The sequence below is a fragment of the Neophocaena asiaeorientalis genome, unplaced genomic scaffold, assembly GCF_003031525.2.
Source record: "Neophocaena asiaeorientalis asiaeorientalis breed wild unplaced genomic scaffold, Neophocaena_asiaeorientalis_V1.1 scaffold7, whole genome shotgun sequence".
Taxonomy (NCBI): Eukaryota; Metazoa; Chordata; class Mammalia; order Artiodactyla; family Phocoenidae; genus Neophocaena; species Neophocaena asiaeorientalis.
Window position 1 is genome coordinate 20,263,442 of NW_020185337.1, and position 26,444 is coordinate 20,289,885.

The window sequence follows — 26,444 nt, forward strand, 5'->3', positions numbered from 1 at the left end:
ATTTGTTGTTGACCCTAGAAACCTTTCTTTTTATCCCCCGACCATTTTATCTATGTTTGTGTAAAAGGCTTTGGGGTCCCGACTTGAGGAGTTGAACCAACTTGATTAATTGGCCTGTTGCCCCAAGCAATTGCTGGTCAGGTATCTCAGTGTAATTTTCTAGCAGACTTTTTTTTTTGATGTGGACCATTTTTTTTAAAGCCTTTATTGAATTTGTTACAATATTGCTTCTGTTTTGTGTTTTGGTTTTTTGGCCTTGAGGTATGTGGGATCGTAGCTCCTTGACCAGGGATTGAACCTGGGCTGGAACCCACACCCGCTGCATTAGAAGGCGAAGTCTTAACCACTGGACCACCAAGGAAGTCCCCAGCAGCCTTTTAAATACATGTATATTGTAAACTGGGGTAAATAGAGTGGACTTGTTTGGGGCTCTTTAGTATTGGGGACCAATGGAGGTCCCTTTGGCCATCCAACCTTAGTGTTGTATCAAAACATTTATTTTAATTCCATTAATGTCTGTTTTACTTATCCCATTTCTTAACCATCTAAAGATTTTTATCCTTTTAGGATAAGTCCCTTTAAAATTTCCACCTTGTTGGGAAGACATCTCTAGACTTTCCTCTCAGTTTCTTATTCCCTTGTTAATCAACCTGATTAACAATTAATCTAATGCTTTTATTAGCATCTGTGAGACCCATTGAGGGGAAACTGACCACAGATGCAGCTTCCCAAACTGTTTTTTTGTTGTTGCTGTTTATTTGTTTTAAACTAAGGGAGTTGTTAAGGTTAGCTGTTATATTTTTTTGTATTTGCTTTCTGCTTCGGTACCAATAAAACAGTTGTTTATAGTGAGAGCCCTCTAAAATTTTACTAATTTAGAAGTCTCTCCAATTTAAAAGATCCATTGTCTGGCCATTGTCAGAGCTCTCAAAACTCGGGGGGCCGGGGGAGGGGCGGGGGAGGAAAAGAGGCATAAGATCAGGTAGAACATTTACATCTCAAAGACCCAGGGAGAGAAATGCAAGCTCCTCCCAGAAGGGCTTTTGTTCCCTTAAGGTAGGAATTCTGAAAAGATGTTTTACCAAGCTGGCTTTTTGTAGCTGCACACAACAGCTAGAATGTTTTTAGTTAATTAATTTTGGAATGTTAAAAGAATCAATTGGGGTTCTTTTAACCTTCATTTTGGAATGTTAGAATAATCCCAATTGGGCCATTTTTAGGGTGAGATTTCCTTTAATTCCCAACTAAGGAGGTATTTGTAGGAATAAATTCTGTATGGGTATGTTGCAGCAGAAATAGAAATGAAGTTTTTCCTCTCCTGAGAACAAGGAAAGTAAAGGGGACAGTGAACAGGCTAGAGAAGAAACATAACCTGGCCTGAAAGAGCTAATCACTCCTTGTTTTATTTTAACTGTTAACTAATCTGTAGTGTTTGTAACTAGGTTGGTACTTCACAAAGCTAACCTCTCACTCTCTGGCCCTATGTCAATTACATCCTGCCGCTGTCACCCCTGACTCTGTGTGAGTTACATCTTGCGCCTGTCACTGCCTAACTTTAGGTAAATTCCCTATGCTCCCTGGCTGCAAACCACCCCCTGTAGCTTTTGCATTTCAGAAAGAAGGTCTCGCAGGCCAATAAACCAGAGACAGACGGACCCAATTACCTGGCCGCCTGACGCCACGATGACTGTTTTGAAATAATGCAAGGAGAAAAAGAATGCAAGACCTTCACTACTTTGATCCTTATCATATACCACAGACTGCGAGTCCCGCGTATAAAATCTTCTCTGATTCCCCAGTGGTGGTGGAGGGGAGGAGGGGCACAGTTTTTGGAGGCACTAGCCCACTGTGTCCCCTCTTGGCTTAGCAAAGAAATAAAACCACTTTTTTCTCTTTTCTCCTAAATGCTGTCTCCGTATTTCTATTCGGCGTACAGAAGCCGAGATTTCAGCAACAAATGCATAATAAAATCTTCCCAGTGTCTCTCCACTGTGGTAACCCGCTCACGTCTTTAAACTGAGCAGAATCTCCCCAGTGTCGTTCATCTGGGGTAACCCAGGTACCTCTTCTTGAAAGTAAGTTCAAGGAAAGTCTTCTCTTCCAACGAGGAGTTTATCCACCACCAAATAAAGCTTAGGATCATCAGCCAGTCGTAGGAAATCCCAGACCCAGAAGAGACTTAACCTAAATGCGTCTGGAGGCGGCCGGGCACAAGAGGCCTTTGCTGGTAGCAAGGCTCCAGAGCCTCCTAGAGTTCAGGCGAAGGAGAGAAGTCTGCTCTGGGTCCCTTTGTTGTTCACTAAAACGGTCGGCTGAAGAAAAACGCACAACCTAAAAGTCGCAAGTTAAGTTTTATTTGAGGACCTTACTGAAGACTGAAGCTCAGGAGACAGCCTCTTGGAGAGCTCTGAGGAACTGCTCCAAAGAGATAAGGGACTAGCCAGGATATCTAGGAGTTTTTGCTGAACAACAACAAAAAAAACAAAAACAAAAAGCAAACCGTGTAGTCAGACGTCAAAGACGACTGATAGTCACAAGAGGCAGACATCACAGGTTAATGATTCTAGTGCTTTTCGATGTATGGGAAGATACCAACACCTGGGCTCATGGTACTAATTCCTTAGGTATGCATGTGAACGATCTAGGGCCAGTGCCCAGAACATACAGTGCTTCCTCTTTTTCTCTAACTTCCCCTCGGTGTGCACCATGGGGGCTTGGTGGAGGGGCATCGGGAGGTGTGGGGATGGTGGCGGCAGGGCAGGTGGCCAGAGCCTGGTTTGCTGCAATGATGGGCAGCACTTCTTGTTTCCTGGGACGGCGGGCAGCATTCCCTGTCCACGTCTGTCAGTTCCCTCTTCAGCGTAAGTGAGTGTGAGTGTAAACGTAAATGTAAAATGAGTATAGACGTAAAACGTAAACATAAGTGGGTTTCCGTGGGCCTGAGGCTGGACCATTATACTTGCCCCTGCTTTTCCCTGCCTGGGCAGAGTCGGGGGAGGTGGGGTTCTTTTGGAATGGGCTGGATGGCAGAGACTCACTATAGAACCTCCACTGGCCGTGACCTTGCTGTGGCAGTAGGTGCCTTTTGCCTGCTGGCGTCCTTCCTCCCAGCCCCACCTTCTTGTGGGCAAAGGGCTGCAGACCGGGGATACTCCTGGCTTCCTAAGGTATATATCTGAATACACTCTTCCTTAGAAGCCAGGTACTGTTCTTACAGTTTCTGAGTGCTTGTCTCGTGTCTGGTAGTGTCTCTAGGGCAAAACATGACCAGCTGTCATAGGCTGGGAGGAGGGGTGCAGGACGGTGTTCCCATCTGGGCTCTTGGATGGCTGCAGTAGCCTCTAGGTGGTCTCCCTGCTCTGTTCCCCCGCCCCCCATTCCCAAGTCAGAGTGATCTTTTTAAACATAGTTCCATTTTGTCGTTGCGCCACCCAGAACTTTTTGGTGACTTCCAGTCTCATTTGGAGCCAAGTCCAAAGTTCTTGCAGTGGCCCGAGGCGCGGGCACTGCCAGAGCTGACCCGAACCTCTGACTTCCTGTCCTACGCTCTCCCTCCCTCTGCCTCAGCCCCGCTGGCCTTGCAGTTCCTTAGACTGACACTTGGACTTGGTGTCACGCCTCCAGAGAGCCACCCTCAGGTTTCTGCTCAAAGGCCTCATTGGAAAGGCCTCCCCTGACCACTTTTTCTCTTCTGCTTTAATTTTTTCTCTGTTGCACTGTTGCCCCTGACATTTTTCATACATAACCTCATTGATGGCAGGGATGTTTGTATGTTTTTGTTTTGTTCACTCCTGTATCCTCAGTGCCTGTCACGTAGTAGAAGTCTAATGAGTATTAGTGAATGAATTTTAATTCAACAGATGAGAAACAGGCTTAGAGAGGCTAAACAATGCCTCCAAGGTTACTGGCTAGTACGTTTAAGGGCTGGAGAAACTCGAATCCCATACGTTTGATGATAGGTGTTAGGTAGCATTTTACAAACAGCCTTTGGAGGGAACATCACAATTTCATCCGGGAAACTGCTGATCCAAAGATGAAGAAACTTTGGGATGTAACATATACGTAAGTTGCCCTTAGTCTAACTCATTTTTACTCGCAATTTGACTAAATATTTTCTAGAAGTTTCAGTTTTCTGTCGCAGATTAAGACAAATTTGGGCAGAATCCTTGCAAATTTTGTCAGAATGCAAAAGTAAAAATGAATAGCAGGGGTTAGGGACACACCCCCGTACAGTCAGAAGTCCAGGTATAACTTTTGACTCCTCCAAAACTTAACACACATTTTGTATGTTACACATATCTCTGCATATATTTTATGTGTTCATGACATACCTAACTTCATTTTTTTTCAATATTTCTAGGCTACATAGTTCGCAAGTCTTTTCAAATTGTTGCAAATCTTAAAAAAATTTTTTCTAATATAGTTATGGAAAAGAAATCCACATATAAGTGGACCTGCACAGTTCAAACCTGTGTTGTTTAAGGTGTTGCCAAATGCAAGTTGAGGTGCCCAACGTACAGTGAGGTCAAACAAACTGAAACATCGGAGTTTGGAGCAGAGGAAGGTTTATTGCAAGGGCCAAGCAAGGAGAACGGGCATTTTGTGCTCAAAAGACCGGAACTCCCTGGTGGTTTTCGGAGAAGTGTTTTTTATAGGCAAAATTTAGGGTGAGGGCTGCAGGGTGTGTGACTTTCTTCTGATTGGTTGGTGGTGAGGTAACAGGGCGGTGCTCCAGGAATCTAGTGCTCAGCCTGAAGTTACCGTTGTCCAGCCAGGTGGGGGGGCCTCAGTTCCTGTAGAAGAGCTCAAAGATATTGTAATATATATCCCTTGAGGAGGAACCAGGACCCTGCCCCCAGGGTTGCACTATTGTTTCTTTTTTTTTGTTTTTAATACATTTATTTATTCATTTATTTATTTTTGGCTGTGTTGGGTCTTCGTTGCTGCACGTGGGCTTTCTCTAGTTGCGGGGAGCAGGGGCTACTCTTCATTGAGGTGCACAGGCTTCTCACTGCGGTGGCTTCTCTTGTTGCGGAGCACAGGCTTTAGGCACACGGGCTTCAGTAGTTGTGGCTCGCGGGCTCTAGAGCGCAGGCTCAGTAGTTGTGATGCATGGGCTTAGTTGCACTACCGCATGTGGGATCTTCCCAGACCAGGGCCCAAACCCGTGTCCCCTGCACTGCCAGGCGGATTCTCAACCACTGCGCCACCAGGGAAGTCCCTGCACTATTGTCTCTACTGCCTTTCCATTGTTTCTGGTTCCTTCACTCTTCTAAGTAGTAACTGTTTGAATCTGCCTCTTGGAACTCAGGGAAGGTCTAGGAGACTGAAGCCTTTTCCTACAAATAAGAAACCACCGGCACAGAAAGGCTTTTGTTCCCAGGAGGACCCCACAGGGTCCTGCTGGGTTTCAAAGGGTCAGCTGTATTTACTTTAAGTGCACTTGTATCTATTTAAAGGGAGGATTAAGTTTAAATTGAAAAAGGGACAGAAAACAGATCTGTGGTTGTCAGGGACTTGGGGGGAGGGAGAGGGAATTTGTTTGGGATGATGGAAATGGTCTGTGTCTTAATTTTGGTGGTAACATGACTGTATACATATATTTATTTATTTATTTATTTATAAATACTTATCTGGCTGTGCCAGGTCTTAGTTGCAGCACACAGGATCTTTGTTGCGGCACGTGGGAATCTTTAGTTGCGGCATGTGAACTCTTATTTGCATCATGTGAGATTTAGTTCCCTGACCAGGGATGGAACCTGGGGCCCCCTACATTGGGAGCGTGGAGTCTTAGCCGCTGGACCACCAGGGAAGTCCCATGACTGTATACATCTTCAGAGTCCAAAAACTGTACTTAAGGAGGATAAGTTTTACTGTTTACAACACTGTTTACTGTTGACGTGTTTTTTTTTTTTTTTTTTTTTTTTTTTTTTTTTTTTGCGGTACGCGGGCCTCTTACTGCTGTGGTCTCTCCAGACACACAGGCTCAGCAGCCATGGCTCACGGGCCCAGCCGCTCCGCAGCATGTGGGATCTTCCCGGACCGGGGCACGAACCCATGTCCCCTGCATTAGCAGGCAGACTCTCAATCACTGCGCCACCAGGGAAGCCCTGTTGACGTGTTTTTAATAAACATGACAAAAAACAAAGATTAGGCTGAACCATGAGTATAGTTGGCATTATATTGGAAGGAATGTTCCCCCATTTTTTGTTACCTGTACCTTTTTTCCATAAGTCACTAGTTCCCTGTAGATCCCTCACTGGCCTTTCGGAGTATCTCCTCTGTGCTGGAAGGGTGGGGATGTGTAGGACGAGTGAGAGGAGGGCTGAAGGGACCTGCTGAGCTTCCAGAGTCAAGTCTTCACTCCCTGCAGGGCGTATGTCACCCTTTGATGGTCTTTGCTTACTTTTGCGGCCTCATTTTCTTAACTGCCCCGTCCCCAGAGCTGCACTCTAGTATAACGGACAGCATGCATTTCCCAGCACAATCTCTTTCAATTTAATGGTGTTACTTTCCTTTACTAGGACAACTTTCTTCTCTTTTCTCTTCTTCCCGTACAACTGGTTAGTCTCCTCTAGGAGGCCATGTGCTGCTTCATGAAGGATGGCACTGGTCTTAATCTCTCAAGTGAATTTGAGGCTGCAGGCAAAGGAATGGGGAAGGACATTGCTGGCCGGAAGAATGTCCTGCCTTGAAACGGGATAATTATTTTTTCTGTGAACTCCAGCTGTGTTAATATATTGAGTTCTTAGGTGGTGTTCGTTAAGATTTGTCCTTACCTTTCATAGATTCCAGGCAGAATCTTCTGTGGCGTGTATTTTCGTTCTTTCTAATTTGGACATGTGGTTTACTAATGCTACCAGGACCTAACCTCTCTAAACAGGACGCTTAGTGACTTCCTGTTGTTAGAATATCTTTATGAAACCGCTTTGCTTGATACAGGGATGTGGCATCTTGCGATTTAGTCTTTCATTCAGTGGGAATAATCGGGAACAGGGTATGAAGAGCTCCAGAGGATACAAAGATAATAGATGTTAGGTCCCTGCTTTTACAACAGCCTGTGTGGGCAAATTTTTAGCTTGCAAATGCAAATGTGGCTCTCTGAAGTGGCAGGTTTCCAGTAAAGTCTAAAGGAGATACTTTAAAATATCATTCTTTTACTTGTAATTTGGGAGATGGCTGAAGGTCAGAAGGGTGCGAGAGGAAGGTTCCTACACTATGAGCTGGGGCTAGAAGAACACTTTAGTGCTAGTTTGTTTGGTGAGCTGTGATCCACGTGCTGGTCATACACTGTTAGAGAGATCTTTGTGACTCTTAGAGGAAAGCCCTGGAGGGTGGCTGGCAGGGTTATATTTTATTTGAATTAATTATTTTTCTTTCATTAGCCTACCTTTGGTGTTTGAAATTCTGAATAAAGCTGTATGACATTCACCATGAGAATGTTATGAAATTTCTGTTAATTGTTAGGGAACTGTGGACCGAAACCACCAGCCTTGGCCAAGCGCAAGCAGGATAACTGCTTGCCAGAGTTGTCTCACAGCAGGAGGTCCTCATAAAGAATGAGGTGTTGCCTCCAAAAGCTAACTGGGAGAATCCGGGAGGGGCCAAAAGGAGGAGGGAGGAGACGATACGTCCTGCCAACCTCCCAGAAGCCTCCTCGCTGGAATCCATCTTGGCTGAGAGATGCGCGCGCCCCCAGGGAGGACCCTGAGTCAGAGTGATGGGCCAGAGACAACCCAGAAACGACCCCCGTTCCCGTGAAGCCTGAGGCCGCGAGCCACGTGGCAGACCAGTTCTCCTGGGGTCCCTTACCCTGCCGCTCTCCACCTGGCAGCCCTAATAAAGTCTTGTCAGCATGTGTGTCTCTTTGGACAATTCATTTCCGAGTGTCAGAGCAGAGCCCACTCTCGGGCCCTGGAAGGGGTCCCCCTTTATGCAAAAACACGGTCAAAAATGTTTTGGTAAAATGTGAATTCTGTTTGGGGATCACATTTAATTCCTTAGGGATTCACCTCATTTGTTTTCGCTTGAGGAAAGTGATGTAATTCAATTTAGCAGTTGTTCAGAAGACAGTTCTAAAATAAGAAGCATTGCCTTTTTTCAGCCATTGTATACTTAATCATTTTATAGATTTGTTATTCTCAACCTGAAATATATAGCACTATCCTGTTTTTGAAATAAAAACAGTACACTTTTGTGCTGTTTTAAAACTCAGGAATGAATTTATTTGATAACAGCATATAGCAAGTATATGCACCTTTTTCTTGTCTTCTTTTTTCTGATGCAGGATGCATATGAGAGTGGGTGGCGTGACCTCAGTGTTCAAGTATATGTATCTTTTATGGGGTTATAAAATTGGTTAGTTACCAAGTAACCCAAGAATGAGGAAATACATTTTTAAGAAGTAAACAGTCTAGACCTGTGTTGTCCAGTATGGTAACTGTTAGCCACTTGTGGCTATTTAAATTTAAGTGAATAAGTTACATCACATAAAACATTCACCAGCTACATTTCGAGCGCTGAGTAGCAGTAGCCACATGTGTCCAGGGGACAGCACTATTTTATTTTCCCCGTGCATGTTACTATAGAATGTGGAAAGAAGCGTAGGTACTTTTCCATCTGACCTCCAATTATCTTGAACACAAGAGAAACACTTCCTTGGGCCTTATTTATAGCATTTTTACACATCAAGAACCAGATTACCGTCTATAAAATAAGTGATTTGTTGTGTAATTTGTGAGAATAAATGGAGTGGGTAATTTTTTTTTTTTTTTTTGGCTGCACTGCACGGCAGGCGGGATCTTAGTTCCCCAACCAGGGATCAAACCCGAGCCCCCTGCAGTGGAAGCACAGAGTCCTAACCGAGGACTTCCAGGGAATTGCAGGGAGTTGGTAATTTTTAACTTTGTCAAATTATGTATCTCTTGGCTGGTGCTTTCTAATCGCCACTATTGTAAACATATCCTTAGGACTCAGTCCTTTGAGTCCTTGGCGATCCTCTCTTAGGTGCAGAGGAGGGGAGGAAAAACTTTTCCTCTACTCTTTTAGGTTCTGTTGTTGGGGGCCTGCAAATTAAACCAACAAAAGATTAACGAGAGAGAAAGGTTAGATTCAATCATGTGGAAAAGGAATTCACAGAAAAATGTAACTCAAAGGAGTGGTTAGAATTTGAGCTTAAATACCATCTTCATAGAAGGAGAGGGGGAGAAGGGCACTTATGGGAACACAAATGACTTTCAGGAAAGATAACTGGGCCTTTAGGAGAATAGATGGGAAATAGATAATTTTTTGACAGGTGTGTTTAGGTGTGGTACAGATTTCTCTTTGTCTCAGGTGGTAAGAGTCAATTTTCCCTGGTTGCTTCTGGGGAGAGGACTTATGACAATTTGCATGAGGGCGTGCTCTGCTTCTAGGCAGGTAAGGGATTTCAGGAACTCAAATGCCTTCAGCTCAAAATAACTTTTATGCCACAGTGGTGTTTCAACAGCCACTCCCCTTCTGATCCAGTTTCAGGGTCTTCATACCACTTGGTGTGTATCTCTAGGTCCTCTCCTGTCAGCATCCAACCGTCCGCTGTATCTCTGCTTGAATGTCTCAAAAGCATATGTCCTAAACCGAGCTTCCTGATCTTGTCCTGAAATCAAAGTGAAGAAAATGTTTCCAGGAGAGAATATTCAGCTTTCAGTGTTGCTGGTGATTTGACTAAGAATTGATCATTAATACATTCAAAATCACATAATTAGCCGTACTTTCAAAGGGTGAAGTTTATGGTCGGTGAATTACATTTTAATCAGAAAAGTCATTGGATATGTCACTTTGGCAGTCACCTAATATTGTCAGCAGTGGTTTTGGTGTGAGGCTGAGGTGGGATGGAAGCCTGATTGGAGTGGTTTTAAGAGGGACTTAGGAGGGAGAGTGTAATGGATGGACAGGAGCTGTGGGAGTTGTTGTTTTTTTTTTTTTAAAGAAAAAGAAAGTGACTCCAAGGGGCTGTTAGAATTTGGGGCTTATATACCATCTTCATAGAAGGGGAGGGGGAGAAGGGAGAAGAATTACAGAATTTTATAATCAGGAGAGAAGGAAAAATTGATGCAGGGGAGAAAAAGTGAGGGGTGGTGGAAGATAACTGGGTAGATGTCCTTGAGTAAGCAACAGGGAATGAAAAGCAGAGCATAAGTAGAAGGTTAACTTAGGTGGGAACTGTGGCAGTCCTAGGGGAGCTGTCCTCTGATAAGTAGAGGGAGTGGGCTGGAAAGATAGATGGATAAAAGATGGAAGAGTTAAGTGGGTGTTAAGACAGTGTCTTGATTCACAGTGCCAAGGTGGGCAGCATGTATGGCTGAGATAGTAGGGAGGCACGGGCCTTCCAGGAGAGAAGGCCAAGGGGCTGGTGAACCAAGGACAACGGATCTTCTTATGGATTTTGACACTTACTGCACCTGCCAAAATCCAAAACCTTACAGTTGTGTATGACAGTGTAAATCCCTTGATGCCTCTTGAAAAGCAGTTCACAGCTAATCAAATGTGGGTCTGTAGCATGTTTTAAAAATCATAGAGCAATACATTATTGACTACTGAAGACCCCCAAGAAGGCTTTGTGGTTTGTCATCCACGAGAGTCTTGTATATGCTTCTCAGTTTTTAACCAAAGATCTGTCTCTCCCTCAGATGTCTCACAGGCATCTAAACCTTCCTGCGTGGGAACAGAGCCCTGGAACTTTTGAGGTCCCCTCTGTCATTACCCAGGCCCATCCCTTTGTTCAAGCGTGTCTCACCTGGTTTTCTGCAGGAGCCTCCTGACTGGGCCTTGCTTCCACACTTGCCACACAGCAGCCAGAGCGGTGGGGTCTTTTTTGTTTGTCTGTTTTATAGATTTAATTAATTAATTTTTGGCTGCCTTGGGTCTTCGTCGCTGCGCGCAGGCTTTCTCTGGTTGCGGCGAGCGGGGGCTACTCTTCGTTGTGGTGCACGGGCTTCTCACTGCAGTGGCTTCTCTTGTTGGTGGCACACGGGCTTCAGTAGTTGTGGCTCGCGGGCTCTAGAGCGCAGGCTCAGTAGCTGTGGCGCACGGGCTTAGCTGCTTCGCGGCATGTGGGATCTTCCCGGACCGGGGCTCGAACTGTGTCCCCTGCGTTGGCAGGTGGATTCTTAACCACTGCGCCACCAGGGAAGCCCTGAGACATTGTATTTTTAAAATTTTGTAATCATTACTGTAACTTTTTTGTTTCATCATAGAGTAATATATTGTTCCATATTGGTGTTAGAAATAAGTTTGTTTTTTGGTATAATGTGCTTCAGCTGGATGGTGTACCTTAGTTATGCCTGCTAATCTCTTGAGTTGTGACACATGAATAACTAAGACCCTGTTGTCTTCCTGAGGAAGATTATTAGAATCCTAGTGAGGAATCCAGCACCTCCTAGCAGTGTGAATCACAGACTTAAGCCCAGCACAGTGAAGTCAAACTCTGTATGCACACACTTTTAAAACTGTGATTGTATCTATAAGCTTTAGCCCTCTCTCTTGGATGGATGGATAGATGGACGGGCATGGATAATCTTTCTTGGGTACTTTAGTTCCAGTTGGTGCCTTTTATTAGCAGAAAATTTCACAAAAATTTTGTATGAATGTCTGTCTTGAGCCAATGACCTGTTTACATTCAAGTGGTACGTTATTTGATTCTCTTAATGAGCCTCGGGACAGGGTTAGAAAGTGTCTTTGGTGGCTGAACATCAAATGGGGATGGAGGCCGGAGAAGCAATTGCTCGTATCAGACTGGCATAGTTTGGCTTTTGAAGGCATGGGGGATGGCTGAAGAAGTTCATAAAGTCAGTAAGGTCTCTAGATTACTTGGACCTTGAGCCTTCTTTCACTGCTTTAAGAGAGTAGGATTTTAGCTAATTATTACCATTCATTGTGTTCACAGATTAAAACCAAGCTCTTCTAATTTCCTGGGACCAGTCTCTAAGTGGTTTCCTACTTTTGCAGTTTCCAAGATTGAATAGTGTTTTAAGTGTGACAACAATAGAGCAGTTTGGGGGTACAGGAACAATTACAGATTATTTTGGTGTGGGGGCTGTTCTACTATGATATTCTCAGGCATGGTTTTCTTGTATGTATCCTGCTTGTATGTATCCTAGAGCTTTTTCAATCTGTGGCTTGATACCTCTTTTATGTAGAAAAAAGCCTACTTTTTCAGTCTGGAGTTTTTTTGTTTTCTTTTCCATGGTGATACGTGGAATTTTCATACACTCTTCAATCTGTATGTTTTCTACATACCAGCCTACCAGTTCACTAATTCTTTCCTAATCTGTGTCTAAACTGCTAATAAACTCATCTATTGATTTTTAAAAAAAATACAGATTCTGGTTCTTTGGTGGTAGTCTATCTTTTCATTTATTTTCTTAGACGTATCCCTCAGTTATTTTAACTCAGATGTCTGATGACTCCAATCTGCAATATCTATGGGACTATTTCTATTTTCTTCTTGTGGAACATTAGGTCTTATTTGCTGGCATGCTTGGTAATTTTTGATTGAAAATTTGGATGATAATAAGTTTCAGAGTGATTTAAGTTTCTTATAGCAAAGCATGAGTGGATCACTTTGGTTGAGTAGAAGCTGGTCTATTTCTGGGTTGCCCATATTTCCAGGTCATAGGCCTAGTGGGATCTCAGAAACTTCAGGTTTTCAACTGGTAGGTTCACAGCTCCAAACTTGGTCTCCCTAACACTGAGAGGCTACTTAAATATTTGTTCAGCTTTTTGGCCTCTAGCAGCTTCCATCTGCCTGGTTTTCCTGAGTTTCGCCCCATGGATGTGCACTTTGCCTCGAGGGGAAAAGGGCACAGAGTGCTGGCTGTGCCTTCAGCCTCCCTCCTTTCCAGGAACTTGGCAGCTCAAGTCCTGGCTGCTTTGCTGGCTCTCATTAATGAGCGCTCTTCAAAGAGCTGCATCTTACATTTTGTCTACTTCTACAGTTGTTCTTAGGAGACCGATTGGTTTGGACCAGCTACTCTACCATAGCCAGAGAGAAAGTTCTTCATGGATTGTTTTGAGTTTTAAAAATTAAAACTAGTTTTATGGAAGTTTCACATTTCAAACCTGTTTCACAAGCTGTTAAGTTCACTTTAAGGTCTTACTCTAAATCCTTTAAAGGGGCCTTTTTAAATTTGTTTAATGAAATATTTTCAACTTCATTTATACATTTAATCCTCACTTTTTGTTTTAACTTCTTTAACTGCTTAACTACTGATTTGATTTTCTCCATTATTTTTGTACATAATTCGAAACCTTCCTAGAATTTAAGTATGTTTGCTCATTAAGGAAATGATTTTGTCATTCCAAAGAAGTTTGGAGTTTATCTTCCTAGTAGATTGAAGGAGAATATAAAGTCTGGAGCTTTTTTTTTTTTATGCAATTAATTTTATTGTAAATGTTCTATTAGAATTTTGGTAGATATTTTCATAAATGAAGAACCTTTGTCACATGAAGAATCTTTGCCATGTGCGTAATCATTCTTTCATTACATATTACAAATCTATTTTATTAAATATATGGATTAAAGTACGAGTACTAAATCTGACCTTTCCTGTACATTCTTCCCATTCTACAGCACACTTCACTATAACAGATTACACCCAAGACCTCTCAAACAGTTCAGACATTCCTAACCTTACAGTCCAATACTGAACCTAATAAACTGAGCTTAACTTGCAAAAGCGAGAGGTGGTCTGCGGCCCATGCCCGGCGTCTTACCAAGTCGGCCACCCTGCACAAGGAGTCCGAGAGCTCGTCAAAGATGAGCAGGGTCTGGGGTCCCGGCGGTGCGGAGCACACGTGGCCCACCAGCTGCTCTGTTTTCCTCAAGGCCTTCTCCTGGGCGACACGGAATCCTTCTGGGGCACTGAGCTTAGGAACTCCAAACAGGCCCTGAAACCCAAAGTTCCCACTGATAACTAAAAACATGACCTGGGGGTATTGAATACAAATACTTTCTTCATAAACAAAATCTTGGTTTTCGTTGATGTTTCATATCATCATGACACCTGTCATCACAGGTATCACTTTCACATTCCCCGCGACATTCCACATATATGACACTAAAAATGTTTTAGAATGTAATTTTTTTTCAATTTTTAGTATTTTAGAAAAAACAAAAATAGAACGATACGGGTTCAAAATGCAGCTCGGTCACTACCATGAAACCTAACTCACAGAGTAGCAAGGATTAAATGATACATGTTTAAAAAAACCATTCTAACAGTGCCTGGCACACAGAAAGCATTTAACAGATGTCAGCTGTAACTGCCATCACCTGTGTGACCCTGGTCGCGTTCTCTCCCCTCCTTGGCCTAATTTCTTCATCAGGCATGAAGGGATGACGATATGTGCTGTGTCTCACAGCACGGACACAGGAACGAGGTTAGTAATTTCTCAGGACCCTGCCCGGCACTGAGTGAGGTCCAGGGCACAGCATCAAGCGCTCCACAGAGAATAAAATAGGGACGGTGAGTTGATTTCTGAGCACATATATATTTTAGGAAGATTCAGTAAACAGGCTAAACCAAGTCATAGGCTGAAACTGGCAGCAGATTTTATACCTTCCAAAAGCATTTCAACACCTTGATAAAGATAAATATCACTAATCTAATGGGAAGGAAGGACCATCTTCTTGTACCGGTTCGATTGCACTTGTTTTGATGCCCAGGAAGGCAGACAAAACCCCCAAGCACAACACATCCACGGCAGGCCAGAAGTGTACCATGCACTTTACATAGGTTCTCTCATGTAAATCACACAATCCTAGAGCACAAACAACTGTCAATCTCCTTTTCAGGGATAAGGTAACACTTTCAGAGGTTAAAGGCACGTGTCTGTGGTCACTAGCGACCAGTGGGAAAGCTGCAACTTGAGCTCGCGGCAAGCATCCCTAAAGCCCACACGTTCTCCACGCCCGTGGACTGCAGCTGGCGTTGGAAAGTCTTGCCTCTGCAGAAGGCCAGCTCCGGGGACGGGGAACCCCGCTCTTCACCGTTTTAACCAGCTGCCCAACGCAGTGCCTAACGCAGGCGGGAACTCACGAATGAGGCAGATTACCAGGGCCAGACCCACTGTGTAGACAGCTTTGCATCAGCAGGTGCCTCACGTGGCGATTGCGGGAAATACCAAGAGGTGAAGCGTTCCGGCCTGACAGGGCCCACTGTTTCCGGCGCTCGCCCAACAGGTCCAGGCGGCGGTGCCCACCAGGCATCAGCTGGTGCTGACCCACCGGACCCGGAGCCCGGCCTCGAGGCCGCCGGAAGTCTGGAGCTTGCTTTATTTATTTATTAACATCTTTATTGGAGTATAATTGCTTTACAATGGTGTATTAGCTTCTGCTTTATAACAAAGTGAATCAGCAATACATATACCTGTATCCCGATATCCCCTCTCTCTTGCGTCTTCCTCCCACCCTCCCTATCCCACCCCACTAGGTGGTCACAAAGCACCGAGCTGACCTCCCTGTGCTATGCGGCTGCTTCCCACTAGCTAGCTATTTTACATTTGGTAGTGTATATATGTCCATGCCACTCTCTCACTTTGTCCCAGCTTACCCTTCCCCACTCCCCATATCCTTAAGTCCACTCTCTAGTAGGTCTGCATCTTTATTCCCATCTTGCCCAAGTCTGGAGCTTTAAATTCAAATAAATCTCTCTTATCCCTGACTGCCTGGCCAACCCCCTTTTTGTAATAACTGTGTCATAGACTCAAACAAAAACGGGGTGACGGTGATCATGTGGTCTGTCCCTGATCTTGAGTTGTATCGTAATACACTTTTCAAGTCAGATCTAACTCCCGTTCATCTTTTTTCTGCTTCATGAGTTTTGAGAAATTTTCATACTCTCCCTATTTACTTATTAGATGTTTAATTGACACCTAATTGGAGTGTATGTATTCAGAGTTGTGTCTGCTTCCCTAATATAGGTTTCAAGGTTGTTCTTATTGCCGTGATGTGGCCTATTTATTGGAAATGGAGCTATTTATTGCATTGAGGTTTACAATGGACTTGTTTAAAATTTTTAAAAATATATTTCATTGAATCCAATATATGCAAAATATTTTTACTTAAACATGTAATCAATATAAAAATGACCAATGAGGCATTTTACATTAAAATTTTTTTGGTGTCTGTTTAGAATTTAAATTGAGATATAATTGATACATAATATTATATTAGTTTCAGGCATACAACATAATGACTTAAAATTTGTATGTACTGTGAAATGATCACCACAGTAAGTCTACGGAACAGCCATCACACACCAAAGTCACAAATTTTTTCTTCTTATGATAAGAACTTTTAAGATCTCTCTTAGCAGCTTTCAGATATACGGTACGGTATTATTAGCTAGAGTCACCACGTTGCAGATTATATCCTCAGGACTTAACTTATTTTATAACTGGAAGTTTGTACCAAAACCGAATTGTTTTAAGTGTACTCTTAACTACTGTTTACCGTCTCATTTACTGTCAACTTACTGTTGCTTTTCCCTCTACAGAGAGGCAGAAACACTCCAGATGTCTTCCAGTAGTTACCAAGTTTCTGTCCCAATGTCAAAAAGAAACACCAGTTGCATCCCGGAGACAGCCTCCAATGACCTGAAGACGTTTACTGGAGGAGCTGTGTTAAGTTTTCATAACATCTGCTATCGAGTAACAGTGAAGAGTGGCTTTCTACTTTGTCGGAAAACAGTTGAGAAAGAAATACTAAAGAATGTCAAGTATGTGCATGAACTTTTATTTCAACAGGTTCATTGACATGCAGTGAACCTGGCAGGTTTTGCTTATTGCAGATGAAGGTGTACAAGTCTATACAGATGTACGGACACATGCTTCCTTTTCATTTGGCTAAACTTGCAGTGAAACAGTTGGATCACATGTTAGGTGTGTGTAAATGTAAGACAACTATAGCTTAGCTTAAGTTATGCTGTTGAAGTCCAAAGTGATGAGAGAATTTAGGATCCAAATTAATACACTTATTTATATTTTAGAATCCAAGTCAACATAAAACTATGATTTTTATTCTCCTCATCCAGCAACTAACTCATCAGATGGTGGTGGAGTGGGCTGTAGAGTGGGGAGAGAAATGGGCATTCAGATAGAATCTACTGGGTCCCAGGTATCTCTCTTTCATATATTATAGCCTTTAGGGTTTTCATGTTTTTCTGATTTCCAGAGAACTGAGCTGGATTCTACCTCTCTGTGGAGTAGGGAGTGAATCTAGGTTTGCTTAGGTAGCGTGGCCTCTGTGTTTTGTTAATTTCTTTGTTTAATTGGGGAAATAATTATTCCTAGACAAAGGAAGCAACTTTTTCGGCTTTCCAAGCCTGGAGGAGTGGTTTGATAAGAGCCCTTTGGCCAGGTATGGCTACAAACCTATATGGAATCAGACATCTCTCCTATCGTCTGGGTGCATTATATGGGACTGTGGTCTTTTCTGTTACTGGCAGCCAGCTGCTTGCAGAGGGCTGGGAGATGACAAATAGGGGAGAAAAGTTTTGGATGTGGGTGGGGAAGAAACAATGGGGATCTGAGACTGGGTTACTGGAAGCCAGGTGCTGTGTAGAATTAGATAGTGTTTTCTCCATGCAGTAACACAGACTGTCATGCCTGCCTCCTTGATGCTTTCTTGTGTAAAGAAACCCTGAGTATGAGAATGAGGAGAGGAATGGTAGATGAAAAGCTTTTATCTTTTGCCACATGCCTAGACTGGAGTCACCTGACTTTTCTGAAAAGCTGACAAGTTTTTTTGTGGAGCATACTAATCAAGAAAAATGCTGGTCACTTCAGATTTTGTGCTGATAAGTGGAAGGTAACAGACGATTTGAGTATGTGCAGGTTGAATAAATTTAAAATATATGCTGCTCCAGGGTTCGTTTACCTTGCTTATGTTTTTTTTTTTGCGGTACGCGGGTCTCTCACTGTTGTGGCCTCTCCCGTTGTGGGGCACAGGCTCCGTACGCGCAGGCTCAGTGGCCATGGCTCAGCGGGCCCAGCCGCTCCGCGGCATGTGGGATCTTCCCACACCGGGGCACGAACCCGTGTCCCCTGCATTGGCAGGCGGATGCTCAACCACTGCGCCACCAGGGAAACCCCTACCTTGCTTATGTTTTAAAGCTAGTAAATTAGTAACTTGATACAGTAACAGTGTCACCTGCTGAAGGCTTCGTAATGTTTTTTATGGTTCAGTGGCGTGTGTTTCAGCAACAGATGAGTTCACCCTTACATGCATTCCTAGGTTCATAAAAACTCAGTCAAATCTTGTAATCCTTTCAAATTTTACAGTTAAAAGGATACCAGGGGTCGTTTTTCTTGCTTACTCACGTTTCTTATTTAGGCAGTAATGTTTCTTATCTTTTCCCCCATCTGCGGGCTTCAACTAAGTAGAGTTTCTGGGATGGGGAAAAGGGTGCTCTCATTTGTCTTTTTTTTTTTTTTTAATTAATTAATTTTTGGCTGTGTTGGGTCTTCGTTGCTGCGCGGGGGCTACTCTTTGTTATGGTGTGTGGGCTGCTCACCACGGTGGCTTCTTTTGGTGTGGAGCATGGGCTCTAGGGATGCGGGCTTCAGTAGTTGTGGCTCACGGGCTTAGTTGCTCCACGGCATGTGGGATCTTCCCAGACCAGGACTCGAACCCATGTCCCCTGCATTGACAGGAGGATTCTTAACCACTGAGCCACCAGGGAAGTCCTGTCATTATTCATCTTGATCCTTTATTGTTCCTGACTTGGTCAGTGGGAGACTTTCAAGGTAGGTTCTGTATTTTGTTTTGTGTTTTAACTCATTCTTTTGACATATACTCTCATTCTTTGAATATTTTGTTGGCACGGCAAGAATTTTCGGACTCACTGTGTATTCACCCTGCGTCAGACCTGGAATCAGCTGATGTTCCTTTATGTGGAGGATGGTATTTACAAACCAAGATCTGGGTGTCGGGAATGTTTGTTGCTATTAGGATCTTATAGCTTCTAGGCTTTCTCGGTGGACAGACCTAGGTAGGGACTGACTATATGTATGTTTCAATATACCCACACGTGTGCTTATACACATATCTAAAACTTTCTGTATCTGTGTATGGAGATGAAAACCCGTGACTTCTCATTAATACATCCTCCAATTTATATCTAACACTCCAAGGTTCTTTCCACATTTCCATGTTTGTAAAACATCTCAAAAAGTGAAGAACCTGGTTCTCGTTGTCTTTAATGTACTCATTGGTTTGCTCAATCAATCTTCTTACTCCTCAGTGTATGCAGTCTCCCGCCCTTCCACCCGTTTCCTCTCCTCCTCCTACCTCCCTTTGCAGCCTGTGTTCTTGGGTGCTGGCTGCACCTCTACCCACTTTCATCACCTTCGCACTGAGAAGGGAAGCGGAAGTCTAATAGAAATGATTGACATATTTGAACGTAAAATAACGAGTAGGGAATGTCACTCAGTTTTCTTTCTAGTCAGACTGTACCTATTTTCCATACACTTTTCCTACTTCTTAACATTTGTTTTTACTGAAAACATTTCTTTTGGTTTTCCTATAAGTAATTGTCATTTATGGAAATGTTGAGACTCACTTATTCAACAACTGTCCAGTGTCTGTGGGGTGCTTGACCTTGTGCAAGATGCTAGTGACACAGATATGTCCTCTGTCCTGAGAAACCTTCTCGTCTAATGGGGGATTCAGACGACTAGAGCACCTCACTGTGTCATTCTACTGTGATAGAAGGGTTAGGAGACACAGTGGACATCCCTAACCCTAAATCAGAGATTCAGGGGTGTGGGGAGAGAGAAGGTGAAGATTGGGTGCACAAGTGTGTGTGTGTGTGTGTAGGGGACAGTAGGGTAGGGTAGGGAGAGGCCATGCTCCAAGCATTGGGAATGGCATTGACTGCTCCTTTATAAACCGAGACCAAAGGATTAACCATTATCCACTAAAAAAGTAATACATGTGATGTGACTCCTTTAGCTAGGTTTCACTTCGTGTGTCCAGTATTCAGGGGTCTTCCCTTGTAGACCACTGTGCTACATACTTTTGGGCTGAGGCTTAATACAAGATGACATAACTGGTTGGCAGGGTTTTACAGTTTAGTGAGGGGGACTTTGCTGCGTGTAAATGCTGTAAAGCAGTATATAAGGGTGGGAAATCGGTTTTGAGGGATGATAGTAGGACGGGGGGTAGGGTGGGGAGACAAGGGAATTGTAGACCATCGACTGCTTTTTCTGTGAAGGGCCTGGCCTGATGGTAGATATCTTCAGCTTTATGGGCCATCCATCTGTGTTGCAACTACTCATCCCTGTCGTTGTAGCATGAAAGCAGCCATAGACAATAACGCAAATGAAGGAGTAGAGCTCTGTTCCAGTAACACTTTGTTTATGAAAACAGAAGACAGGTGACCAGCTGTAGTTTGCTGATCCCTGAACTAGAATGTAAATTCCACAAGGGCTAGGACTTTTGTTTTATTCTCAGCTCAGTCCCATGTCCTAGAAGAGTAATCTTGTTATACATAGTAGACATGAGATAACTGTGTTTAATGAATGAAGGGAGAATTAGCCACTGCTCCAAACTGGAACCGTTGCAGTTGTATTTCTACACTGCTGTTGTTTTCTGTCATGCTAGGGCTTAGTGCCAAAGTAAACCCAACTGAGGGACCTGTAAAATTCTTTGTCTTAGAACGTTTACATTCAGTTTGGGATTAGTTATTTCGGATTGCTTGGTCTCGATTTGAGGAGATATTTTTAAAACCTGGAAAGGTTTTCTGGCAGCAGAGTTTTAGTGAACAACAAGCTTGTATCTCGTGATTTTAGAAGCTGTTACTAGATAGCTACTGATAAAGAAAGTGCATCAAGAGCTATTGATGGATGCATCTTGAAAGTTCACCCAGCCATTAGCATGTCTTTTTTACATCTGTGGGGAAAGTCACTGAAAGAATAAGAGATTTTTCTGTTTTCCACCTTGTTCCTGGTTTACCTAATTCATTTATTTTTGTTCAGTGTTTCAGCTAACGCGCAGAGTGAAAGGTACATGTCACCCTAGCACCAGCCATTTCACAGTTGTGACGATGCAAACACAATAGTCAGTAAGTGCTGAGGTCCTCCTGGATGGAAGCACCGGGGTACTTTGTAAAGTTCATCACTTACAACAATTGTGTAATCATAGAATTGGTGTCTGTGAAAATCATGATCTGGGAATGGAATAGCCTTTGGCTTTGGACCATCCACTTGGAATAGGTACTATTTTCTCTGTGGAATAAATTTTGATTTACCTACCAGTTCCAAAGAGAGATTGCATTTAGTCACCAGGGTTTTGAAAGGGCTTTTCAGGCCTCTGTTTCATCATGCCTACATAACTGCGGAGGCCTTGCCCTTAATTTTCCTTTTTCCAGTCCATCCTCCTTAGTCATTCTACTGGCTACCGTTAGGATAAGTATTTGCTTTCTTCTTGAGACTCAACACAGTCAAAACTGCCTTAATTTTTTCTACCCTTCTGCTTTCTTATTTTATTATTATTATTTTTTTGTGGTATGCGGGCCTCTCTCTGCCGTGGCCTCTCCCGTTGCGGAGCACAGGCTCCGGACGCGCAGGCTCCGCGGCCATGGCTCACGGGCCCAGCTGCTCCGCGGCATGTGGGATCTTCCCGGACCGGGGCACGAACCCGCGTCCCCTGCATCGGCAGGCGGACTCTCAACCACTGCGCCACCAGGGAAGCCCAGCCCTTCTGCTTTCTATCTGAATTTTCACCACCCTCAAACATCTACTTAGTCTGTTTGGAAGCATGCTGTGTGTACACCATGTCTATATATCCTTAAAGGTTGTCTCCTTTAGAAAGTGGCATCTACCACTTCTAAACGGAGAATTTTCCAGTCCACTTATCTCATACTTTACAAGGAAGAAGACGATATATCTTGAGAGTGTATGTTTTACTTTTCTAATTTGATTAAGAATTTTGTGAGGGGTAAGACTTGGTGATATTTTCTTTTCAACCCGCTGAGGTGCTTTATTCCAGCCATTGAATTTCTCTTTCAGCTACACTGTTTCTTTGCCTGACTAGATTCGTACAGTGAGAACACTTCTACTGGTGATTCTAGAAGTCCATTGACTTACTAACTGCGTAGCCCGAGGTAGCAAGTCAGGTGACACGAAGACACTAGTCATCTGGTGTCACTCAGAACTTGTTAATGCACTTTACACCGCGAAAGAGGAGTAAGTGTAGCAGAGATGCTTCACCAGAGTCAGTTACATCAGGGAACCAGTGTGGAGAATAAGGGAAGGGAATTTAGAGGGACCCAAGTCATTTTTCTTATAAGTCCTGACTTGTGGTTAACATTCTTTGTCTGCTAGATTTTTGTTAATCGACATCTCGGTTTCTTTTTCCTTTAACGGCTGATTTGTGGGTTTTTTTTTCCCCTGTCTATAATTTTATCAGCCTTCATTGAGTGTATTAAATGCAAACCCTGAATTAATAGAACTGGTTGTAAAGTGGTCTAATAACTTGATATATTTCTGTATTTACAGTGGGATCATGAAACCTGGCCTCAATGCCATTCTGGGACCCACAGGTGGAGGCAAATCTTCGTGAGTATAACAGTATAAGTTAACTTTTTCTTTGTAGTTTTAGTGTGTGGTTTTTAATAAATTGGTTTATGGTTGCCATAAATATTATGTCAGTTTCAGGTGTACTACATAGTGTTTTTTTTTTTTTACATCTTTATTGGAGTATAATTGCTTTACAATGGTGTGTTAGTTTCTGCTTTATAACAAAGTGAATCAGTTACACATAAACATATATCCCCATATCTCTTCCCTCTTGCGTCTCCCTCCCTGCCTCCCACCCTCCCTATCCCACCCCTCTAGGTGGTCACAAAGCACCGAGCTGATCTCCCTGTGCTAACATTTGACGTTTGCATTCCTTATGAATGATCACCATGATAAGTCTAGCCATCTGTCTCCATATAAAGTTATTACAATATTATTGGCCCTGTTCCTTATGCTGTATGTTACATCCCCATGGCTTATTTATTTTATAACTGGAGGTTTGTACCTCTTAAATCTCCTTCACCTATTCTTTTCTTTTTAAATTTTATTTATTTGTTTATTTATTTTTGGCTACGTTGGGTCTTTGTTGCTGTGCGCGGGCTTTCTCTAGTTGCGTCGAGCAGGGGCTACTCTTCATGGCGGTGTGCGGGCTTCTCATTGCGGTAGCTTCTTTTGTTGCAGAGCACGGGCTCTAGGCGCGCGGGCTTCAGTAGTTGTGGCTCGCGGGCTCAGTAGTTGTGGCTCACGGGCTCTAGAGCACAGGCTCAGTAGCTGTGGCGCGCGGGCTTAGTTGCTCCACGGCATGTGGGATCTTCCCGGACCAGGGCTCGAACCCTTGTCCCCTGCATTGGCAGGCGGATTCTTAACCACTGCGCCACCAGGGAAGCCCCCCACCTCCAGTTTTAGTGTGCTTTTAAAGATCACTCTTATGTGAGCAGGTATTTCTTGAACATTTTCTGCATGTCTTGTCTGGTTCTAGTTGCTGTGGATAATGGGCAGTTGTGCTAGTTTGGGGTTCTGTCCTAAGGGCCAGGAAGGTCTTACTAGGTCAGCTTTACTAAGAGGACATGATAAGGTGATTGGCATATAGCTGTCAGCTATGAGTTGAGCTATGGAGAGGAAAAGGAGGGGGATAAAATTGAAAGTCGGGACATGGAGCCAAAGGCATAAGTGAAGGCTTGTGTCTTAGACAAAGGAGCACATTACCTACCTTGGAACGCCCGAGGTCAGACAGCCTGGAGGGCAGTTTGGGTAGTCTGTGCTGGATCAGCCAGCAGTGCTTTGCTTTCACGGTTTTGGGCTTTATTGTAGCACATGGTTTAAAAAAAAGGAAGGTGAGATTCAAAATATATCTATATGTTTAGTTGAACCATATAACTTCTTGGTCAGTTAATTTTCGAACTTGAGCAGAATTTGGATTCAGATTAGCTGAGAGGTAAAGCCTTGAGTTGGAGGGAATAAATAACAATAACAGATGTCTTTTTATAGGTTGTTAGATGTCTTAGCTGCAAGGAAAGATCCACATGGATTATCTGGAGATGTTTTGATCAATGGAGCACCTCGACCTGCCAATTTTAAATGTAACTCAGGTTACGTGGTACAAGTAAGTATTTGTGGATTTGTATTTTAGATTTCTTCTGTTTCTATATTGGCAAGTGCCTTGGCTAATAGTTGAGTGTGCTTCCAATTGACTACGGGACATACTCGTAGAAACAACTTCTCTTCACACCAGCTTTTCATGATCTCCCATAAAATTCAGGATAGTATTAAATGAAAAGTCAGGGAGAATCTGGAATATGATCCTTGTAAGGACAATGATATCAATTCTTGTTATCCTATCATTTCTAAAAAACATTACTGTTCTACTTTTTTCCTTCACCTTCACCTCTCTCCTTCACCTAGGTTAGAACAATATTTTGGCAAATCCTTGTATCAAGCAGTGTGGAAATGTTTGCTAGTAATAATCACAATTACCTGTGTTCTCTTTGGGCGTACGGGTAGGGAAGGAAAATTATTTCATCAGGCTTTGCAGCTGTTATACGGAGTTAGTTGTAATTTGTATAATTGCAAGTATAATTCATTATAATTTGTATAATTCATTATTCGCTAGAACTTTCCTTGGGTATGTTATTTTTGTGGGTAAGTTACATATACCAAAGAGTGAGGGTATTAGAAAAGACCTGCTATGTCTTGTTAAAACGCCATTTTGCTTTAAGGATGATGTCGTGATGGGAACTCTGACAGTGAGAGAAAACTTACAGTTCTCGGCAGCTCTTCGGCTTCCAACAACTATGACAAATCATGAAAAAAATGAACGGATTAACATGGTCATTCAAGAGTTAGGTCTGGATAAAGTGGCGGATTCCAAGGTAATGTGGAAAACGTGTCATAGCCAGCGAATCGGACTCACCTGTGTGGGTAGTATAACTTGTTCAGAAGTTTTCTATAATATGTATAGTAAAGAGTTGCTGCTTTCTGTAACCATGAGAAAAGTGACTACTTACTTAATATGAAGATGGAAGTTAACCAGGTTAAAAAACCTAAAAATGATTGAATCCTGGAAATGAAGTGTGGCAGTGTGGTCCAGTATGTGGAAGTGTTCTTTGCAAAGAACACGTGGCCCTTTCTGTGTGATTACAGCCCTTGGTCTTCTCCCACCCTGATCGTTTGTCACGTCTCATTCCGTGTCTTCACGCTAACTTTCCTTCTTCCTATTTTCTTTTCCCCTTTTAGCTGTCCTTCTTCTGTGCCTCCGGGGGACTTTGTTCCATTGCCTTTGAGAGGTGTATTTCTGGAATTGGTACATGATGAAAATCCAAGGGTTCCTGATCTGTATGTTTCACTTTGCTGCAGTTTGGCTTCCCAAGTTATATCCAGTCAAATTAGGGTTTATTTCTAATTTGTGTGGCATCCAAGTTGTTTTTCTAGAGCCTTTCTTTTGGCACTTTTGGCTTCCCTTCCTCCCTCCCTCCCTCACTGCCCCTCCCCCTTTCTTCTGCCAGTATTTACTTACAGACTGTTATGTGCTGGGCTCTTTTAGATTTTTGAGATAAAAGTTGCCGGCAAGAGAGAAAAGTAACTCCCTTTGTGGGTTATACAGGATCGGGAAGAAGAAATGAAATGAACGAGTGAACTTTACAGTCGGTGACTAGGTATGAAAGCTTTGCTGGGAAAACACCTGAAGCTTTCCGTGAAGATGAGCTTTTTAGATTGTGATGGCTCTAGTTTAGTCCCCCCATGATATCCTTTACGTAGACGTAACAAAGAATGGGGGTATCCTGCTGGCTGCTGTTTCATATGATACTTTCTGACATTATTTAACGTAAAGTATATTTTGCTGTAGTTTGTTTGGAAAAATAACTCTGAGATGCCACCAGTTTCCACTAAATTCTTCCTGTAAGCGACTGGGTTTTCCTTTGTATTAGCTCTGCTTATTACTTGATTTTCTTCCCAATAAGGTGTTTACCATTCTTTACCCTTAGGTAAAAGTTCTCTACCAACAGGCAGTTATCGCCCTAAGTTCCTTCCGTGGATTTCCAGAGAAAAATAAGCTGAAGGGAGTTGTTGACTTAGAATGTATTTATCTAATTCGTTGAAGTACTTCATTTAAATTTTTTTACTTTCTATGAAATTTTAAGCATAACAAATGTAGAGAGTATAGTCTGATTACTCAGTTGTTACGGAGTCCAAGCTCGAACAGCTTGCTGCGTGACAGGTCAGTAAATTGAGAGATGAGTTGTTGGGACAAGGAATAGCGACTTTATTTGGTAAGCCAGCAGACCAAGAGCATGGTGGACTCGTGTCCCAAAGAACCATCTTACCTAAGTTAGAATTCAGGCTTCTTTTATACTAAAACGGGAGGGAGTTGGTTGGTTGGTTGCTGT

General features: G+C 43.0%; 1 protein-coding gene across 5 annotated transcripts in view; it reads left to right on the forward strand.

The window, feature by feature from the left end:
• The window catches only part of ABCG2 (ATP binding cassette subfamily G member 2 (JR blood group)), a 146,431-nt gene that overhangs the window by 86,490 nt on the left and 33,497 nt on the right, over positions 1-26,444 (forward strand). For all 5 annotated transcript variants that reach the window (XM_024736089.1, XM_024736088.1, XM_024736091.1 and 2 more), the window contains 4 exons: positions 16,536-16,757; positions 22,540-22,599; positions 24,049-24,163; positions 24,777-24,929. In XM_024736089.1, coding sequence (XP_024591857.1) covers positions 16,555-16,757; positions 22,540-22,599; positions 24,049-24,163; positions 24,777-24,929 — 531 coding nt within the window. In that variant the 5' untranslated portion in view covers positions 16,536-16,554. The remainder of the gene's footprint in view (positions 1-16,535; positions 16,758-22,539; positions 22,600-24,048; positions 24,164-24,776; positions 24,930-26,444) is intronic.